Source organism: Notothenia rossii (assembly GCF_949606895.1).
Source record: "Notothenia rossii genome assembly, chromosome: 4".
In the NCBI taxonomy this organism is placed as follows: domain Eukaryota; kingdom Metazoa; phylum Chordata; class Actinopteri; order Perciformes; family Nototheniidae; genus Notothenia; species Notothenia rossii.
The window spans coordinates 22,674,824-22,697,404 of NC_136902.1; the positions used below are offsets into that span (position 1 = coordinate 22,674,824).

General features: G+C 44.3%; 1 protein-coding gene across 4 annotated transcripts in view; it reads left to right on the forward strand.

Moving 5' to 3' along the window:
• Positions 1-22,581, forward strand: part of rerea (arginine-glutamic acid dipeptide (RE) repeats a) — a 128,289-nt gene that overhangs the window by 35,217 nt on the left and 70,491 nt on the right. For all 4 annotated transcript variants that reach the window (XM_079674489.1, XM_079674490.1, XM_079674491.1 and 1 more), the window contains one exon: positions 18,479-18,980. In XM_079674489.1, the coding sequence (XP_079530615.1) occupies positions 18,623-18,980 (358 nt within the window). In that variant the 5' untranslated portion in view covers positions 18,479-18,622. The remainder of the gene's footprint in view (positions 1-18,478; positions 18,981-22,581) is intronic.

Consider the following 22,581-nt stretch of genomic DNA (forward strand, 5'->3'; position numbering starts at 1 on the left):
CAGAGCAATGTGTGGGTGATAACTTAACGGAATTTTGGGATATTGTGATGAAAAAAAACCGGGGAGTACTTAGACTTTGAGCAAAAATTGAATTAATTTTGTTTATACCAGGAGTAGGAAGCGTGTGTGACCTCGAGTCAAATGTTTCTGAGTGCTCCGGCGAGCTGAAAGTTGGCTGCATTGTTGTAAAACTTGGCTCTCTCTGGACTGTGAAGCAGACCCTCAGGCAACCTCCATGACCTGGCCAGCCTGGAACAGGGCTTCTGCAGCGAATTGTTTTTTTTAAAAAGCTGAATAATGAGGTAAACAAACCAGAGCTTGAAAGAAAACATTGCTGGCCAGGAAATATACACACACAAAAACTACGTAGGTGTTTGTATTCAAAGTCAACTTTGAGGAAAGAAAAGTTGCACTTTGACAGGGAAAACTGCTGAAATGGATCTTGATGAGTCAGTGGCACATCCATTTTTGATGGGTGGGATTTCCCCAAGTTTCACATACAAATAATTGGCTGTTGGATTTACAGCCTTGCTGGTGTCATAAATTGATTATCGGACTGTACTAATGGAAAGAAGTTGAGTGCTTTTGAAAGAAGGGAAGGGGACGTTGTGCAAAAAAGTCCGGCTGAACCAGCAAACTGTTGAAGGACCACCAAATTAACTTGACTTCCCCCCTTCAGCCCCCCAGAGGCTATGAACTCTGGCCCAAGCACATGCAGCTCTCACTGTGTGTGTGTGTGGGGGGGGGGGGGGGGGTCTGGGGGATCTGGGCCTGTTGTTGAAAAGAGCAAGGGGGGCTGGTGTGTTTAGGAGGGGGGGAGATTAGGATTTGAAGGCAGACTACAGTTATTTGTCTGAAAGGCGGCTTATTTTATGTTTTCCAGTTATAGTAGAAGGGGGAGGAGGGCTTGTTTACTTAAATCACTGTAAAATTGGTCATCGTAAGTCTTCATGTGACTCCGGTAGAAGCTGAAATCCACACAGGCTATGTGGCTACATAAGCACAAAGAAAGCTTCAGCCCTGAAACAAGATACAAATCCAGGATGGGGGGGGGCATTGATTGCTTCAATCTACGCCATATAAAAACAATTCTTTCCTGAAATCCTCCCCCTGCTGCTGCATTTTTCACTGAGCTATTACATGGACTCAGATGTTGCATTGCTAATTGTGGGGAGCTAATCTACACCATGCTCAACTTCCTGTTGCATTTTATGTGTCTCCATGCTAGCTGCGAAGTGACCTCTAGCTTAATGATTTAGACGTGATTAATCCACTTGAGTGGGACGTCACTGCATGAGCTAATGTATGGCCCCAGCACTGCAGATAATGTATCATTGCTGGACACATAAAGGACATTTACTAACATTTAAGGCTCATTCTTTTTTAAAAGTCATGTGGATGTGAATATGAGACATAAATAATAGAAGGCATGTTTTGCAATTATAGTTCAAAAGTTAATGATGGTTGTTCTCCTTAGTGTTCCAGTAACTCACAATGCTGAAGTGCCTACGTGTGCTTTCGTATCTTAAAGGGGAAGAATCTTGCCAAATTAAGTTTTTTTTTTTTTCATACATGTTTTTTTCAAGGTGATTCATTTTTTTTCGGGCAGCCATTCTTGGATGACAATATGATGAAATAAACAATACGTTTTCCCCCCGCATTCAAGTCGTAGGCTATAGGAGACTTTTTCTGGTTTATTAATGTTTTGGTGTCACTGGTCACTGACTTGAGGGGTAGGCCTCTGTCTGAGATGGTAACCAGTAGTCAGATACAAATCAATTTATTTATGTTGATAACATTTACTATCATGTGGGAAAACTTGCATCTGAACACATTTAGAAATTTTATTTTCTACACTCCCCCAGAGGTTAGGATAGCTATTCAGTTTCTCTACTTCTGGAGTGTATGAAAGAGGAAGTGGTCCGACCTCTTAATGGAGTTGTACACAAAAGCCCGAGTTGTTCTGCTGTTGTATGGGAAGAGAGCACTGAGGGTTTCACAGTAAGACTCCTATCAGATAAGAATAAAGCAGTCTTAATCTTAATTATCTACACACTACCATACAACTGTCGCTATCATTTTACATCCTTTCTATTTGCACTGTTTCATACTGGTATTTGATGGAAATTAAATCTGATGTGCAATTTGATCTTTGTCTGAATCTGCAGTCTGCGTTGTTGATTCATGTAAACCAAAGGGAATCATAGTGGCACTATGAGTCACCCCCCTTCATAAACACAAGTCTTACTGCTGACAAGGTACAGAGAATCTAGTAAACATTCAGCTCACATACAGGCGCGTGTATGAGTGTCACCTCTGAGGAGTCTGAGGGGCGATATCCGGATCAAAGAGGCTGTTTCCGACCATACAGAGAGAGAGATGCTTCATAGAGTGAGGCTGTAACGGCTGTCTAGCTCCTCAGAGGCGGCTGAATGTTTGACAGGGCATTGGAAAAACGTTATTTAATCTGCTCTCATGATGGCCCTCACTGGGATTGCACCATGCGGCGTGCCTGCCCCCTTTTTTCCTCCCTGTGTCAGGATGATGGCAGCTAGTAGACAAACCTTCACGTTGTCTGTGTGTTGTTGTTTTAATGGCGTGATGTAATGCATAAAGAATCACAGAAATTGTAATTGATGCAATGTTGGCTCTAATTGTCTTTCTAATGAGTAAGTCTGATTGGGTCTTGATAGCTTTCCATTGGGGTAAATGTCTAAATATCTCCACTGTAGGCCATTGTGATTACAAAGACACAACTCCATCTCTCTTATTATAATAAGCAACATAAATTAAAACAGATGTGATGTTTGATACTTTTCCCACAAACTGTTTATTAGAGGCGTATCAAATAAATACAGGTACATTACAACACTAGCTATTTGGTTATGGAGGTGTGGCCGTACTGCATACATCTCCGTCACATAAAAGATACGGCTCACAGTTACTGTATTGTTGGGGTCAAAAGTGGGAGGCCCGTCTGACACCAACAATACAGAAATGCAAGAGCCGCCTTGTCACAAAGCTCGGCGGAAAATCAATGAGAAGTCATGGCCTCCCTTACCATTGTTGGTATTATTTCCATCCCCCAACATAGAAGCAGACTCATGGTTTTGACGAACAATGAATAATCTCTTCGGGTCTTGTTGATTCTTCATACGAGTGTAATTTCTATATGGAACGAGCCATCTCCCCACTTCCTGACCTATTGTCCTTCCAGACAGTGGTTCAGCGGTGACGCATTTAGAATATGTTAGCCTCTGATTGACATAGTACACATGGAACAATGGTAGCACTGCTAAGGAGGCAGTACCCTCTGGTGGGTGCCTACTGAAATAGAGAGTGATGAAGGTCCGGAGAGGTGCTTTGATTGTTCATAGAAAATTCCATCTCATTTGTTTTGTGCACAGCAGAAGAGCTGATATCTTTAATTAACATAAACCTCAGGAGCCAACGATGAGTGAGAAATTGGGATAATTGAAAATAGGCCCGGTCTCTCTCCCCCCCCCTCTGTCTGTACATCCTTAAAGCAGCTGAGCCCATCGGAGGGCACTTTCACACATGTTAAGTGGGGGGACATCTGGCCTCGTTAATTCAGTGCATGGTCATAAAGTGGAATGGCGGTCCCCACAGGGCTGCCCGCTCTGAACACCGTCAGATGGAGCCTGTGCTTCCTCACTGCCTCCTCTTCCTCCCTGTTGACTGTCCCTCTGACACCAGCTCTGACACCTCAACAAGAATATCCTCACAATCCTTCTGTAATGTTTTAACACGCAAGCAAATGTCAGAGGCAGATAAAACGACAGTACATAAAGTTTCATGTGCCAGAAAAGAAAATTGGGTATACTGCAAGGACTGTAATGGGTGGTTTTTACTGATCTATCATAAATGTAATTGACTTAGCCGAACAAAGAGAAAAGACGCTCTATGGGATTTTTGCAATCACCTATACTACAACAGATTTTTCCCCCTTCCCCACCATGGATATCAGTAGCCTGTGTCATTTAAGTGTATGTGTTATGATGAGTGGGCTGTCAGAATCTATACTCCAGTATCCACCTTACATCCTCAGCAATGGCAGCAGAAAATCGAGTGACAGCAGCAGGGAAGCATTCATGCTGCCCATTCACATCCTATTTTAGCAAGTAAACATTTAATGTGTTTAAATGTATCACAGCTTTATGTATGCATAGAATCTGCTGTTAAGTCTGAATTATACATTAGCCAATGAATAATGCATCAGTGCCATTCCTTAATGATTACTTGCCAGGCATCGAATGGTAATATTTGCTGATAAATCTCCCCATTGATCTAGCCTGTGTTTAACCAGGCTTGTAGAGATGATGTTTGCTCCATTTTGTGTTCAGGGAGGTTTTTTTGTGAAGGATGTAATCAAAAGCAAGATAACAGTTTTTTTTTTTTTTAAATAAGCTGTCTTTTGAAAATGACAAATGAACCCCAAGGAATTAAAGCAAAATGGATACAATTTGAGCACAGTTTTCAATTCGCCCATTTTCTCTAACATCTCAGTAAGGTTGGTGTGTTTACACGCTGGCTGCTCTCTTCATGGCTGCTCTAAGGATGAGTTGTTTATCCTCGGACCTCGACAGATCAATGTCCAATTACAGTTCTGTCTTTGTTGGCTTGTAGCCTTACACGAAATAGTATGTTTGTTGAAAGTACAGACAGTCTAGACCAGGGGTTCTCAAACTTTTTGTTTATGCGGACCACTATTTATTATCAAGGATTTTTGCAGACCACCTCATATGCAAACTGTAAAAATAAGTACACATATAAACTTAGTGTTAAAACGCCAATATTTTTTTAATAGTTAATTATAGACAATCAAAAGAAAATTGAAGCCTATCTGATACTTTTGTGACCGGTGTCTGTCTGCGTTGTGTATGTTTCTCAAAGAGGACGGCGGACGGTATTTTAATTAGGTCATCCCAAACAATGCCACAAGTGCGCACGCGCGCAGTGCACTCACAAAACGGGCAGACAGGTCTACAAAAAACTACCGCTATGCTTAGTCCTACTTTAGTTACTGTACTGCAAAAAGCAGATGGTGCTGCGCTCAACACACACAGACTCAAAACCATGGACACACAGGTATATAAGTAAAATAAACAATGTATAGGCCTAAGTTGCATAAAGGCTTGAGCAACAGTATTGCAACCAAGCAGACAGCGCTGCTTCTCTCTCTCTCTATCTCCACTTTCAAAATCTACTTAAATCTAAAAAAATCCCAAAATTGTCCTGAAATTCACTTATTAAATAAACGAAACGAAAAATAAAGCCTACTCAGGAGTGGATCTTGAAAAATATTCATGGGGTGGCAGGAGATTTTGAGGAGTTGCATCCCCTGGCAGAAGTATATACTAATTTTAATCGCAGTCATATCAATCAATGTTAACTTGGAAAGCCAAAATATTGACATTTTAACTCAATAACATAGGTGACATTATTGTGTCACATCAGTAAAGCCTTAAATAGAAATATATAAGATGGCAGACATAGGCATAATTGAATGCATTTTAACTGAACAATAACTTAATTAGTTTGTTCACTCTTGGACCAGGGGTACCAAATCTATGCAGACTGCTGCAATAAGTACATTAATTAACTGTCTCATCGATGTTTGTCTGAATTAATATGATAATATTATGATTAACAATCATATTATTCCTATCAGCTTTCAATCACTGTTATGATGCAGCGATTACCATTCTGTTCAGCAAAACGCCTCACAAACTGATCAAGATCCAAAGCTTTAGTGCGTTTTGATTCAATGCTGACTACAGCCAAACTTGACAGTCTCTTCTGTCATTGTAGACTTCAAATACCTCGTTCCTTCCGTGTACAGTACTTGGGTCCGGATGCTTCTCGTTTTGCGCCGTCCAGTTAAAATGAAATCACCGCCAATCATATTTCCACGCCGGGGAAGGGGTTACAAGGCTCGTGTCTTGTGGTGCATTCACTTGCACTCAGACATTAGAGATTTTCTCTCATAAATGCCCGATGAGCCCAATGACCAGTACCCCAGTGCCTGATATCATTATCAGGCACTGGGGTTCTCAACAGTGTATACAACTCAAAAAGTGGATTTTATTTAGCTTTTTTCCACGGACCACCCGCAGTACCCACAGTTTGAGAACCGCTGGTCTAGACAATGTCTGGTGAGTTGGTAATTTAGCCCACCCTTGTTAAAGGTTTTCTTTTGATACTAGGGATGGGAGTTTGAAAGCAAATGTATATTTGAATATTCAACCCCCAAAAAAACGGTTAACCGATTAACCGAAATGTAAAAAAAAAAAAAAAAAATAATTTTGAAAAACAAATGTTCAAATAAGTATAGAAACCAAGTCGAATTTGTCAAATGGATTGAACTGGTGATCACAGTTTGAACAGTCGACAGCTATAGGCCTACAGCTTTCATGCTTAAAACATAACTTGGTTTTTAAATTAAAGAGGGATCATACACGAACAACATAACGGGTTAGGGTAATGTAACCCTATTACAACAGAGATCAACAACCTATAAAAGGGCTTATGCACAGAATGCAGCTATTCAATACTCATCCTTGTTTAAGAATATGAGCATGTCTGCTCAGGGGAGAGGCGGGTGCGGAGGCGATTCACAATCAGGCCAGCTGTAGAGAAGACCCTCTCAGCTGGGATTTGGGCATAAGATGAGGTTTGAGTCTGCGTGATCTGCGTGTAGGGAGGGGCAGCAGCCATATCATTAGCTAGAACTAGCTAGATCTGATGGATTTGGACATAAACACGAGTGAAGTATAACTGGACGCGAGAGAGAGACAGAGAGATCAGCACCTGCAGCTCTGCCCGCTGTGAGGGACCGGTGAGCGGAGCAAAACACACCTTTAGACCTAACACACTTAGCTATGGCACTGTCGTATACATTGAATTATTCCATTTGATAATATGTAATCAACTTAGGCACCCCTCCCAAAAAAAAATTCATATCTCATATTCGAATACCTGAATCATTTCTAATATTCGATTAATCGTTCCCATCCTTATTTGATACGTGTCTTTTATTAGCATTAGTCAGAGGACACGCACCCGACACATTAACAGCACATTATCAGTATAATGGTGCAAGTCTAGCTATGTCTTAGCCTCGAAGCACAGCCCGTTACTGTGTAGATGTATTACTTGTCCACGCAATGAGAAAATATTGACTTGTTGTCACTCACTCATTTGATTAGTTTTGTGAGTGATTCTGCTTTTCATTTGTCACCGTGGAAACGTAAATGGGAAAACACAGCAACGGGCTCTTTCTATTCGGTAATGAACCACTCGAGCGTTGCAGACTATCACATCTGGAAAACCTCTCTCTAAGCAGGAATGAATGTCTTTATCACTCACAGTGTATCATTGGCACTTGTCAGCTCAGCGAGAATCCAACATTTGACAGCCCTCCCTCTGCAGAATGTGCAGCTGCGTGGGAAGGATGTACTCCAACAATTTCACTTTGATTTTACAGCTTAGTTGAGTGAGATTTATCAGTATATTTACAGTGTTGGCGAGTTACTCCATTTTCTTTTGTCTGTAATAAGAGCGGCTTACAGCAGTCTGCTGCTGTGTGTGAGCCAGGTCAGAACGAGAGCACCTTACATTTAACCCAGCTGGATTCATCAGTGGCCTTGTTCTTCCAAAAATAATGAGGTAGACAGTAAGGGCTGCCCCAGGCTGCATGTAGGGAGATGATCTCTCTGAACCGGCAAATCATTCCTGTTTTCTATGCTAAAAAGACAGGCTAATGACTATTCTTGATGTGTGCAAGTGCTTTAAATTAACTAGCTTTAATTCACAGAAAGATCTAATGGGCTTGATTGTCAAGCTGAGTCGAGGCAGTCGGTGAGAGACTAGCGCCCGGGCGGGGGTAGTGTAATTGTTTTTTCTGGCAGTGGTTCTCTCTGGAACGGATGACTGAACAATCCAGATATGTAAACCAGAAGAAACTGAAAGGCAATATGCTGATACCTTGTCTGTTTCCTCTTGATCAACCTTACCTTTGAGATGAAATTCCTTAGCTTTGCCCAAACACTCTTTTTGATTCTGCTCGACAGTAATGGTTGCTTTAGAAACCTGTGCATGCTCAATTAAGCATTTCAAACATGTAAATCGTATATGGAAAATGGAGATCATTAACTGTGACGGCGCTCCGTAAAACAAAGAGAGGGAGAGTTTAAGACAACAGATGCTCAAAGGGTTTGAATCTGTTTATTGGAGCATGACACTTATTTAGTGCAGCGGAGAATCTCAATGCGCTCATTGTAGACAATGATGCTGTGTCTTGCCAATGCCCTGCCAGTCATCCGTCTCCAGAGGCATTTGCAATATTCATTTCATGTTTTTTTTGCATTCATCCAATCCCCACATTTCTTTGTTTGCTCGAGCCTGGTGTCATTTTTTCAGAATCACGTTGCTTGTTTGCCTGCACAAGACAGCTTATAATGTTTATCAGGCTGTTGCACAATACACTTCCACCTCTTATGTTTCATTAAAAAAAAAAAAGCCGCTAAGCCCTGCGCCAGTGAAAGAGGAAGGTTGCTATGATAAAGTGAGCTGACTCTATTGGCCTGATAAGGATCAACTGAAGACCCACCAGGAAGCAGTTCAGTTTGCAAACGCACGGTTTTCGGGGTTAGTGTTTGAGTCAGCGCCGGGGCAAGAATGGACATCTGTCTCCTAGTGATCTATAACGCCCACAATCCCTCCCACAGAGTCGGCTTTGGCACTCGAGCAGTACACCGGTTGCTGTTGTACACCCAGCAGCCACCCACAACAGTGGCTTATCTCACTAGCATAACAAACACCGGCCTAACAAAGAGAATAGAAAGCAATAGGACACACTGCAACAGAGGACCTTAAGAGCGTCGCACCATCATAACTCCACTTCAAAATGGAGGCCTTTGTTCTGAGATTGTTGGAGAGGACATCATAGCAAGGTAGCAGCACATCTTTTCATCCTCAAACACACTCGCTCCCACTCAGTCTGCTGTCGGTGAAGGAGATCCTCCGCCTGATAGGGCTTCAGAGAAAGGTATTCCTCAGGGACGGTCGCTGAGAGATTTCTAGAGCCCCGCCATGCGCTGATTAAAGGAACACTTGTAGATAATCTTTTAAAAATAGGGTACTTATTGCTACAGTGGTGAAGACAGGCGGTTTACTGGACAGAAACAAGCGCCCAGATTTAGATTTTTTTTTAATGATTATCACCTTGGTACGATCGACAACTCTGCTAAGGTAAATATTTAATGACAGGGCGGCTGAACTAGAGCTGTTACTGACTGCTGGTGAGAAATGGAGCTTCTATTTAGAGCCCTTACTGTTCCATAAAGTCATGGCATTGGTAGACAGCCCAAGGTTATTAGTGTGGTATGAGAGTAGTGTGTGTTTGTGGTGTGTCTGTGGGCTGCTGAAGAGTTCTCACTCACTTTTCTTGCTGCAGTGATATGAGCCAGAGAAATGCACTCAGTGTGTTACTGAGCATTCACTCATGAATCCTTGATGGATTATGTGTGTGTGTGTGTGTGTGTGTGTGTGTGTGTGTGTGTGTGTGTGTGTGTGTGTGTGTGTGTGTGTGTGTGTGTGTGTGTGTGTGTGTGTGTGTGTGTGTGTGTGTGTGTGTGTGTGTGTGTGTGTGTGTGTGTGTGTGTGTGTGTGTGTGTGTGTGTGTGTGTGTGTGTGTGTGTGTGTGTGTGTGTGTGTGGACGGCTAATGCACATCGCCAATTCTATTGAGGCGCACTTCACTTTAACTATTTCCACAAGCGAAACAGCTGTATATTTTGCCCTTCACTACCTTAGTTTCGCTCCGTTTCATATCACATGCTCCCTGCCCTCTGGGTTCTTGTTTGATGTCATTCATGTCATGCAAAATTGATTACGAAGGCTTGCATCAATGCTTGCCGCAATGAAGTTATCACAGTGTTAAGACAGATCTCCCTACATTGATTCTTCTAACCTCACATTGGAGTGAATACACCCTTTTTAAATAGATGTCTGCCTTGAATTTTTGGCTTGGATTATGAAGCGAAGTCTACATTAAGACACAAATGTTACCGCAGAGCTCATTTAAACACTGATCTTGGCTCCGCGTGATTCATCCTGTTTACTCATTACATGATAGCTATGGCGAAAGCAATTACTTTCAGCTTTCAAGTACCTTGCTTTCGGTCACACTGCGGCTCTTATTCATTTCACCGGAGCTCCCAAGGCTCCGTGGTTTCCAATCAGACCAGTGACTGGCGTGCACTAACATCTTGCCTCTTTGTGTAGGAAATAGGTGGGTAAACACAGCATAGTCCTTGAAGCACTTCCCATCGCTGCTATTGGATTACTGGCTTTCTCTCTGGGTCTCATCTGCTCAGATGAGTGCCAAGATCAATGGAGCTCTTAGTGCAAAGCTAATTCGATCAGGACTGGCTTTGCTACTGCTGATCAGAGATTTTTTTTTTTATACGTGAAACAAAAACGTAATCAAGTCGAGCCCATGTCCGATAGCCTGTATTTTCGGCCACTCCAACTCCAATAGACATCAATTAGGAGGCATTTCATATTCATTATTGAATTGTTGAGTCTGCCTGCTGAGAAGAGGTGTGGAGATGGAAGTAGTGAACTGCTGCGTGAAGTGATCCGGACAGTTTTGCTGAGAGTAGCAGGACTGCTGCCTTTTTCTCTCCAGCAGAGCAACTAGTATCATAAATAAGCGAATAGCATGTTTCTTTAGAGGGATGAGGTGTCTCAGGCTTTGACGATGAGCAGAGACAAAAGGGTTGAAGGGCATATTGACCCTCTTGTTCTGGAAAGCGGAAAAGCAGACTCTTCGGTGCCCCCTGTTCCCCATTAATTATTGTTTGATGCAAATAAGGGAGGGAGGGGTGGGGCATGTTATGAAACATAATTATTCATTGCAGCATTTCCCCTCGACGAGCCTTGTTCCCCCTCCCCTTGTGCTCGGTGAGGAAGCTGCCAGAGCTGTCAGTTGAGTACAGCAGGATGTCCCCTCAGCCTTTTAAGGAGGGGACAGGAGGGAGCAGGGTGAAGGGCGCCATTTGCCCGAGTGATATATGAGGAGAGACAGCAATATATGTGAGGAGCTGCTGAAAGAAAGATAGAAGGTCAAGGCACATTACACTCCAGCCATTTATTGGCTGAGCACATAGTCTGACCTGCACTGCAAATACAGTTGCTCAGCAGCAGCAGATTTGTGTTGTTTATATATGTATGTGTATGCTTGTAAGTGTGCGTGTCAATGGCCTACACAGTTTAGATTGACACGTGTGTACACTTGGATGAATGCTGTACTGTAGTAAATATGCTCAGTGGCTTTTTATAAGCTTGCAGATGCAGTGGGAAGCTATTTTAACAAGGCTGTAGCTCCACAAAGGTGTCCTCCTAGATTTCCACTAAGCGACTGCGATGGCAGAAGCACCGGAGGCTGATTTCCTATGCACGAGCACAGCATATGGTGTGCTTAAACACAATGCAAGCAGGGGATTAGTTAACAATTGTGTCTCATAACGTCGTGGTAATTGAGTGCAGTTACTCCGGCGCTATCAATGTATTTCTTCTTCGTTTTTTTTATTCCTAAAATCATTTATTTTATATTTTCTATATTTAAAAAGTGAGTGTTATTGACATAGACAGGCCTAAGTTGTATTTTCATTGTTATTAATGGCCCGGTGATGAGAGGTGAAGTTGGAGAGGCTGCCATGGTCAAAGCCTAACATTAACATTCCAGGAATATCTGAGGCTTATTCACAGCAGCTCAGCCTCACAGCCGACTGCGTTCACCTTCACTTTAAAAACTGGCACCAGGCCTTTAGACAGCTACATTGTGTCGGGCAGCATTTTGAATGTGCCACTTTTGTTACACAGTGAACAATTGCAATGTGTAATCCGATATATTGCAGTTGGAATGTGTTTGTAAAGATTACAAATATGCAGCTTGTGTTTGCTTAAGGCAAAGCTCACTATCAGTCAGGGATCAAGTCTCCATTTCACACATGAACAGGCAGAGTTAATCTGTGGATCACTACAGTACACTGCGTCATTTCTAGCCTCAATTCTCATTTGTTCCTAAAAGCTTATTATTTTAGACCCCTGCTGCTAATGGAAAATAGTTACCCTTTGTAGTTGTTGTGTATTGTTAAGGTAAGACCTAAGCATTTGCTTGTGGTCCAGGTAGTAAACTATGCAGGTCAGACACTTTAAAATGAATTGTGTGCATTTGTAGCCTACGTGTGTGTTGGTGTGTGGCACTAAAATGCCACTGCTGCTGTAAGAGGCCCAGTCCCAGTCACTGCATGTTTTATGAGCTGTCCTCAGAGGATATGGGAGCTCTGAGCTCAGATCCTGCTTGTTCCAGCAGCGTTTTCATCACTCCTCCTGGCCACTTCCCCCTAGCTGTTTTTTTTCCTCTTTTTGATGAGGGAGAGGAAACGCATCCAGAATAAGGCAATATTTACAACACAGACCTGTCTGTAGCTGTAGCGTGGCTAGTTTCATGGAGGCCCTACAGACTCATGATTCATTATACCCCCCCCCCCCCCCCCCCCCTTAGACACTGCAGAGGGTGCTATCCCTCTGCCTAGGATCACTGGCCTGCACGACTGAGATGGTGGATGACAGGGCCGAACGCTACACTGAATATTCCACTCTCCTCGTCACCTCCACCGCCGACTGCTTTCTTTTTCCTTCAACAAACACATCTCCAACCGGTTCACTGACGCTGTCTATTTACAGTGCTCACACATGGACTCGTTGGGTTATAGCTCTGCTTGCTAGAATGCTGAAATTAGCATGGAGGGTGGCAAACAAAAGAGGAGGTAAAATCCTTTGTGTTGATTTTGCTACGGCAGTTAATCGTGGTTGGTCTGGTTTCAGTTTGTGTTTTGATGAGAGGCGTTTGCATATCAAATAATAGCCCTTCCTAATTAGAGGTAATACCATCCTTTGGTATCTCGAGGTGGAGGTGTTTTTTGGCTCGCATCATTATAAGACATTGAATAGAGGGAGTCCCCCCCCCCCCCCCCCCCCCCGTCCCCCCCCTCCCCGTCCTTATCCAACCCGACCATCTGCTCGAGAACAGGGAAGAGTTTGCCACCACATAGCTAAATAATTAAGGCGGAAAAATGGTTTTGTGTGCTGACCTAATGGCTTTGTTTCTGGTAAATGTTCTTGAAGACATCCTTCAGTGCCCCTGCCTGCCTGTGCTGTCAGTCTGAAACCTCAGAGCTGTCTTATCCGTCACTCATCTATTTATGTTGCTTTTTGCTTCTGTGCTGGAACGTCACTGTGTGGCATAGTGATTAGAGGAGCTGGAGGATATAGAGCAGCCATATGAACACATTTCCTCCTTACCCACGCTCATTTAGACTACCAGTTGGAGTCGAACTGACTGATAGGATCATTAAGCAGAGCTTGGAAGAAGAGTGGGGATGTTTGATTGCAGAATATCAGTGCAAGTGGTGCATGATTGAGTGCTCAAATACTTAAATCTCAAGAGTCCTTTCACTCCAACATACGACAAAATCACTGTTGCTCCCCCCCCCCCTTTCCCAGTAAATCTTTTAACTATACACATCTGATTGAGAAAATATCATGCAACTCAATTTCCCCTCCCTCTTTCACAGCTCTGCTCCATTTTATAGAGATAAATGCACGAAGAAACATATATGATACAGATATTTAAGTGCAAGTCAGGCCTGCATGTGTCCCTAGTGCGTATTTATATCTCTCCTGACCCCAGCTTTACCTCTGAGTACGTTTCCATTACAACAGGATCATTCACCAAAAAATGAAATCGTCAGTGCCTCTTGGGAGGTAAAAGACACTAGAAATCCTTTCAAATCAGACACTTTATTCACACTGCAAAATAAGCAGCCCACAGATCTACAGGCAAACTCAATGAATAGCCACCTTCATGATAGCGCTGTGTGCCGCCACATACCTCACATTCTGCTGCCTCTCTTATCAATGACACATTGGGAGAGGTCCTTTACTGGCCGGCTCACAATTACATTTCTCAGGAGTGCCTCGTCCAAAAGAAAAGGGAAGGTTGACAATAGACAACCCTGGCATTTCCCTCAGGAGCCGTGTCTAAACATGATGCCCGGTGAAGCAGTCAGAGCTGCTGAAATAGCCTTCAGCTTCCTCCTGCCAGACTGAGAGGGACTGCGTCTTCAAGTAGCTGGTATTAGGCTGCGAAATGAAGTCCTGCTCACACCCTGTAGATAATGGACACCTTGGGTTGTGGAGGGGCCCCCTCAGGGCCATTTGGAGCTCTCAGAGAGAGCACACAAACAGGGACTAGAGGAGGATTTAGCTTTCCTTTAGAGATGGAGGGAAGGCTTAAAGCCTGTGGAGCGCTGAGTCTGATCCTCGTGTCTGTGGTTGAAAGTATCTGTGGACTGTTGGACAGAGAATATGTTAGACATATTGGTATCCTGCTATATTGAAGAAAGAATGTAACTAAAGCTATTCTCTGCCCAGGGAGATTTTGTATATTGTCCTTATGTTTCTAGACAGTGATAGTTTATTGTTGCACACGGTGTCATAGTGCATGAGAATCTGTTCTCGTGCAGCCAAGCTTTTCCTTTTACCGTGGTATTCTCTAGGCAGGTTTAAATGTTGATGTTGGAAAGCCCCAAGCAATCTTTTCTCGAGCGTGGCTTTTACCTACTAAACTAACCCCGGATGCCGACTAAAAATAGATGCTTTGTGAGCACTGCTTTAGCAGAGGGAACAAAGATTTAGTTACTCATCAGTGAATTGAAAAACAAGTGGAGCAGACAATTGTCTTTGCCCTGCCAATGTGAACTAAAACAGAGATGGCCTCGGAGAATAGAGTAGGCCATGATTGCAGCAGGTAAGACAAAGCAGGCAGCGTGCAGAGACCACAGAGAATCCCTCGTGAAGTGGCCTACCCCTCGCCTCCAGCTGAGCCTTTCACTGTGCTGTTGTTTCTGAGGGGCTGGGATGGCAGCTTAGATTAGGTCTTACTGAGTAATGGATTGGAGCTGATAAAAACCTGCTGCAGCTCCACATCACCACAGCTAGGATCCGTGCACTGCTGAGGATCTGGCTGGTTTATTCGGATCAATTTGAGTTGCCCTCATTGTTAATAACCCTGGTATATCCATGCTAACATTGTTCTCCTCTAATCTGTATTCAGGCGAGAATTTCATTCAAATCCTTTTGCAAAGCCCACCCTAAATCACATTTTGAATTTTCTACTTCATAATTCTCCAATTGAATATGCCATGAATGACTTCTTTAGTGACTCTCCCTAAACCCATTGGATCGCTGGGTGGGTGACATTGTTGTTAAAATCTATTTTGCATTTAAATGTAGACATTTCTATATGTTTTATATAATGCTTTATGAAATAATGTCCAATATGTGCACATTTCGATCCAAGATAATCAATTACAAAGATTTGGCAGGATACAAATAAAAAAAAAAAGCACTACGGCTCTATAGGTACTGATGCAAAGCGTGTTCATTTGGATGTTTATCCTTGGACAGGTTTTGATTAAAACTTAAGCGATGAGCTTGGATGTGGGTAAATGTGGGAGTGATTGGAATGAATAAAACATAGCTTTTCAAAAGGCTGTTTAGAAAATGAAGAGAGAGCAAAAACAAACTGGCTGTGTTTAGTAACAGAAAGCTGCTGTGTGGCCATTGTGGGGGATGATGTGTTAATCGAGCCACAAACGGTGTGGTTTTTCAGGCCAGAGGTCTCATTTAAACAGCCTTGGAAAAGAGAAATGTATTTGCGCAGGGTCCTGCTGGCTGCTAGTCCTTGACACCATTGCAGTAATGTAAATTGTGGATTAGGGTGACGTTGCCTGAGACCCCCTGAACCCCTCTTCAGCCACTACCCCCTCCTTCTCTTTTCCATTAAGACAGCTGGTATCTTTCAAAGGGTCCTGGCCCAGTGATTGATGTGTAATAGCTCCAAGCCTCACCTGCCCCCTCGCAGCGTTATTCATCGGCCCGGCAGCCAGCGCTGCTTTCTACTGAGCACTTTGTTTCCCCGGCTGTGGGTGGAGAGCCTTCCCCCTCGCTTTCTCTCTCTGTCTCACTTTCTCTTTTCTTCCCTGTCAGCCATCAATACATTATGACTTTTCATTGCCACAGTGTTACCACTTCACTTCACACTGAGTCACTCCTTTTTACTCACGCAGTTTGTTTTTGCAACTTGCTCTTTTATCTGCATCAGACGACAGCTACTGATGTGCAACAAATTAACCACAGACACTGGGACATAATGTTAATTGACTAGTAAAAGACAATTAAGAGCGAGCGCATGTCCGTATGAGGAATTTTGTAAGTACAATCATGTTAACGTCAGCAAGGTAATTGGATATACAGACTTTGTAATGAGGCAGTTGTGTAAAGTGTATCCAGATGCAAACTAATAGCACCTAGATTGTAAAGATACTTATGGAGGCTTTTAGCAGTCCACAACATCAAAGGAAAGCGGGCCAGCCCTCCATCCTTAGCAGTTCAGGGTCCTCGTTGCTCTCGCTGGAAGAGGCTTATGTTACTGATTAGAGGGAAGAAGAGGTGCTTAGCTCATACACAGATTCTGGCAGCTCCCAGGATTAGAACTGTGCTATCAAATGTTACCTTCATCAATGTTTTCATGTTCCTCACACCTCCCAGGCATGCTGCTGGATATGGACACAGGAGGGGGCACAGTATGTATTTTGGCACACCAATGGAGGTGTATATCTGCCATGTGTGCGTGTGTCCGCCCTTACACAATGCATGAAAACTCTCGAGCCCTCACGTCCACGGTGTGTACAAATGTGTGTGTGTGTGTGTGTGTGTGTGTGTGTGTGTGTGTATATGCTGGCAGCCCAGTGGTCGCCGTGGTAACTCATCATTAGGTGATTAATGGGGCTGTGACGAGGCTGCGGTTTAATCAGGCCCGGTGTTTGTGTTGAAGCCGACGACAAGAGCAGCTGCCCTGTCAGTTGGTGTCTGCTCACGAGATGACAGCACCCGCTGCTGAGGAGCGCTGTAGTCAAACGCCCTTCATTGTGTGTGGATACGTGTGTCTCTGTGTGTGCCAACATCCTTTCTTCTACCTTTTTTCTTTCCCTCTATCATTACACATTTTGTGAGAGTCCTCTCAATAAATGCACTTGCAGACATGATGTGTCATTTTCACTCAAAGTCTGCTACCTGGCTCAATTACCCCCCCTCCCCCCTTTTTTTCACTCTCCAACCCGGCTATCACCACCATGGTAACGTAGTGCTGATTGCCTGGTCTGATCCCTCTGGGGGCTGTAATAACTATTTCTAGTTAATTTGTTGCGGTGGGGGTGAAGGGGTAAACACTGGCAGTAAATGAGAAGCCTCCCTTGTAGGCACAGTGTGATTGGGCAGTGTGGAGCAGAAGGCGTGCTGTTTTAGCTTTTCCGACTTCACTGTTTATGGAGGATTTCATTATGGCGTGAGAGAGCAGTAGCTGGGTTCCTTTTTTCTTACGATAGCTGAAAATGGCAGCAGACCGGCCGTGGTAAATGACTGACTCAGCCTCTCCCCTCTCCCTTTCCTTACCCAGCGGACTGCTGTATTCTTCCCTCCAGAGCTGTCACTTTATACTAACACAGTGGTGACTGTCAGCCAGGGAGGAGGGTGGGGTGGGGTGGGGTGGGGTTCAGTCCAGTAAGCCAGAGTACACACACACACACACACACACACACACACACACACACACACACACACACACACACACACACACACACACACACACACACACACACACACACACACACACACACACACACACACACACACACACACACACACGTGCACAGATGAGTAAAAATTGAGCCTGGTGTCATCACAGATGGTCTGCAGAGAAGCTAGCCAGTTAACTCCGTCATTGAGTTTTATGCTGCGTCTCCTGTGGCATTGCAAACGACAAGCAGAGTCTTGTGCGAAAAGCCCCTCGACACGTTATCTCTGAGGAATTCTATTGGCTGCCAGCCTCATCCTCAATGCAGCACTAGCTCTTTATGCTTATTCACTTACGACTTCCCTTAAGCTTATTGTGTTACAGCGCTTGTCGTTGTGGTTTTTCTCATATTTTTTTTATACAATTTCTACCCTTTAATAAATCTGTTTTACTGCCTCTCTGGAAGAATTGAAATCTGTTTGAGCAGGAAGCTCAGAGATGCTGTTCTTTGATAAAGCTACTCAGTGCTCTCCAGAGTATACATGATTGTTGAGGGGAGTGCCAACAATCACTGTGATGTTGAGAAGAGTCAGCACAGCTGCCTGATCTCTGGGAACTAATCTTGTATTTCTCACCCACAAAAAGATATCCACCAGCACAAAACAAGCATTTCTAATTGTAGCTTATTAACTGTAAGGATAGTGGTTTTTGACATGGATATATGCTAATTGTCCTTTTCTCTTGTCCACAGCTTTTCTGAAACACTGGGGTTGTTGGTGTGGCCAAATTTTCCCTGGATTTGACTGGTAAATTCAGAAGACTGAAGCCCAGGCTCACAGTCTACCTTTCACGGAGGCCCAGCCGTGAGAGGACTGAGGAAGGCACGTGGCGGATCATGACGGCCGACAAAGAGAAGGAGAGGGAGAAAGAGCGGGACAGAGATAGAGACAGGGATAGGGACAAGAGAGAGTCTGGCAAGTCTCGCCGGCTGGACGCCGACCGTGAGAGCGAGAGCTCCAGGCCCCGACGCAGCTGTACCCTGGAAGGCGGGGCCAAGAACTATGCAGAGAGCGACCACAGTGAGGATGAGGACAACGAAAATGGCACCCCAGGTGGAGTGAACGGCATGGGCGAGGAGGCCGGCAAGAAAGGCAAGAAGAAGACGCCTAAAAAGAAATCACGCTACGAGCGCACAGAAAACGGAGAAATCACCTCCTTCATCACAGAAGACGATGTTGTTTACAGACCCGGAGGTAAGTCCTCGCCATGGCTAATGTAATGTTACTGATAGTCAACTTCTTAACATCCCATTCACTATATCGAACTTTGTTATACCTAAGAATTCAATGAATGTTCTTAAATCTCAGTTGCAATACGCTGCAGAGTTATCGCAGCTTCTCCAGAGTAGCAGCTCTCTACCAGCAGAAGCTCTCCCTCAGGCTAGAGGCCAATGCATCATGCAATCAATTTCAAGTTGACCCAGTCTCTGCTTCGTCTTAGCCTAAGTCAATAAAGCAAAGTGGTGCTTCACTAGATGATGTGATAGTGACGACAGCCATGATAATGATTTCATCCAAGCAGCATCTGACTCACTGAAAGAATGCTTCTCTGGGGCAAACCTGTACTCTAGTTTCCTGTAGAGATGTTTAAACTGCAGTGCAGTGTCTTTATTATGTCTGATGCAAAAAAGAGGGCCAACCTTTTCCGCAGCTGTAAACATAGCCTCTCTTTCACCTACTGTTTAAAAAATGCTTATATTATCGAGGGGAATGTCAACACTCACTGCCAGGAGTATGCCAGGATATCTATTCATGTGTGTGTAGACGCTTCTCGCTGCTACCACCTTGCAACTTAATTATTGCCGCCATCATAGCCTTTTCGTTTATCTAGCAGCTAGCAAAAGGTCAAGTAGCAGGGGGCGGCCCACATTGCTTTGGTACTTAATATGAAGATGTAGAAAATTACAGCCAGTGTCTGAGGTGATTTTCTTCTCCACCTAGCTACCCATACACACAAAGATTCAGCCCTGCTTTTTCTTTTCAACAACTAAAGAGACAATTTGGAGTAGGTGCAGTGAAACAGCCTGACCCCCCCACCCCACACTCTCCTTCTAGCTGCGTAATCTTGTCGGCTAAATCATCTCTGCTCTGGTATCAGTGGAGGTCCTCAAGCAAGCAGTCACACTGAACCCAAGTGTTGTTGTTGCTCCCTCGCTATTTCTGTAACTCTCTGCAACTGACTGCATTCAAGCATTTTCTTGCGCCGCATTTCATGTTTAATAGAGAGAGCACCGGCGCTTTGTCTCATACTTAACCATGCGGAGAGGCGGGAGTAGAGAGAGGGGGTTATAAAAAAAAAACGGAGGCAGTCAGTCACATCAGTGAAACATTCAAAAGGCATATAAACAAAGTCAAGCGTCTCGGTGGATTAGCCCTGCCGAATATTTATATTTCCACATCCAAGCACAAAGTACTGACAGTGTGTGGTTGATGGGTAATATTTATGTTTCATGTCTTCTCCTTCAATTAGTTAGACAGGCCTAAAGCAGCCGAGTGCCACAGCCTGCCCCCGCCACAAAGACTGGAGCTGCTATTAGATTGGTTTGGATTAGGGATGAGCCAGGATTGGGTAGTGGGTGGCCCCATCGTCAGTACACTAGTTTGTAATTTACCTCCTATTGTCAACGCCGAAGATCCTCCACCTCAGCCACTGACTTCCTGCTGTCTCCTCTGTTCATTGTTCAAGTGATAAGATGTGTGCGTGTGTGTGCATGTGTGTGTGTGTGTGTGCATGTGTGTGTGTGTGTGTGTGTGTGTGTGTGTGTGTGTGTGCAGTGCCTGTTTTCCTCCTCCTGCTTGGTCAGTGCTGGCAGCCTTCTTGCAATCAGATTTGATGTGTGCAGCTTAGGCAGGCACAAAGCCTGCAATGGATTATGCTTTACTAAATGTTAAATCGCTTTATAGCCGTCTAGTGACACACAATATGTAAAACTAACCACCCCTGGAGAGGGATTTGCACCACCCCAGACAGGGGGGAGAGGGAAGAAGTCAGTAATGATAAGCGATGTAGAAAAGGAAAGAAAATGTGAACCAAAATACTGTTTGGATTGCTTTTGTGTCAGGGAGTTTTGAAAACATACAGGCCCATGTCATTACAAAATAAATAACAGTTAGGCTGCTATTGAAAAAGGTCTGCACACTCCCAATCTCCAGCCACCTTCCAATCTCTCTGCTCAGTCTTTCTATCCCTTGAAGATGGCTTCAGGCGGCTTAGTGCACATCGATTGGAGGAGGAAGGCTGGAAGGAGACGTGCAATCAGCCAATAGCTAGACCTGCAGCTAACTGTAGCTCTGCTGCTGTTATGAGAGGATGGAGGAGTGTGTCTGGGGTGGTGTCCAGCGGACTCTGTCCCGGGACAATGGTACGGCCGGGTGCTGAGGTGAACAGCCTGATGCGGGGGAAACAGACATGCCTAATCGATGTTTCCCCTGTGGCTGAGCTCTCTCCACTTCCCCAGGACCGGCCAGGCACCTCCAGAGCCTCTTCTCTGCACTCGCCCCCCCACCCCATATTATAGATCCCCTCTCTGGAGATTATACACACTTCCATGGGAGGATCAATATGAGACACCCTAGGAGCAAAGAGACGAACAAATACACGGTACTCTGATAAGCAGTATTTCTGCACATTGAACAGTATAAATGCTCCCACAAACGCGTTCCCAGCGTGCTTATAACAGTCACAGACACGCTTCATATCGATAACAAGCACACTCCTTCAACACACACAGGCTCAGTCCAGCACGCACAGCACTAAACACATTGCTCATCCCTTCTCTCCACTGCAGCAGGACTCTGCCTGGCTCTGCAGGCGGCTGGTTGCCATAGCATGTCTCCTTCCTTCCTAACTGACTGGCTGGCTGCTCTGTTTAAAATGGAGAGAGCTAATGGAAACCACCTGCCCCCCCCCCCCCCCACTCCTTCTGCCCCTTTACCTCGCTTTTATGTCACACAACACTACTGCCTCAGCCGGCCCACTTACTTTCAGGGAGATAATGACAAGATTTGATTGGATTCAGTAATTTCTTCTTTGAAAGTGATAGGTTAGTGTAGTGCAGTGTATTATACAGAGCTAGTCTGAGAAAAACACCTTGTGTGTATGAGTGTTGGGGGAGCAGTTGATGTGGACAGCTGGCGCTTCTTTCCGCAGCCACCACAGAACCCTGGGGAGTGTGTGTGTGTGTGTGTGTGTGTGTGTGTGTGTGTGTGTGTGTGTGTGTGTGTGTGTGTGTGTGTGTGTGTGTGTGTGTGTGTGTGTGTGTGTGTGTGTGTGTGTGTGTGTGTGTGTGTGTGTGTGTGTGTGTGTGTGTGTGTGTGTGTGTGTGTGTGTGTGTGTGTGTGTGTGTGTGTGTGTGTGTGTGTGTGTACGCTCACAGTGTAGCAGGAGTATGTCTGTCACACATGTAGAGCTAGATAACCAGCGCCCCCCCCTCCTCCTTTTCTTCTAACTCAGGACCAATTGTTGGCAGTCACACAAACCTGCCATGTTCTTTGTGTATTTGCTTTTTTCTTTTTTTAATATATGTCGGCTGTAATTTTCCTCACGTCATATATAATGATTATCGCCTTGACTGCTTATTTGGATAGGCGGGGACATTCAGACGCTTGGGACAAAGGGTTGGGGGAGTATTTCTTCAAAGGATCAGTTCATCCTAACATTTAAAATGCGTATTCTTCCTCTTACCTGTAGTGCTCTTTATCAATCTAGTTTGTTTTGGTGTAAGTTGCAGAGTATGAGGCGTAGAGATATCTATCTTTCATTGAATATAATGAAACTAGACCTCACATGACTTGA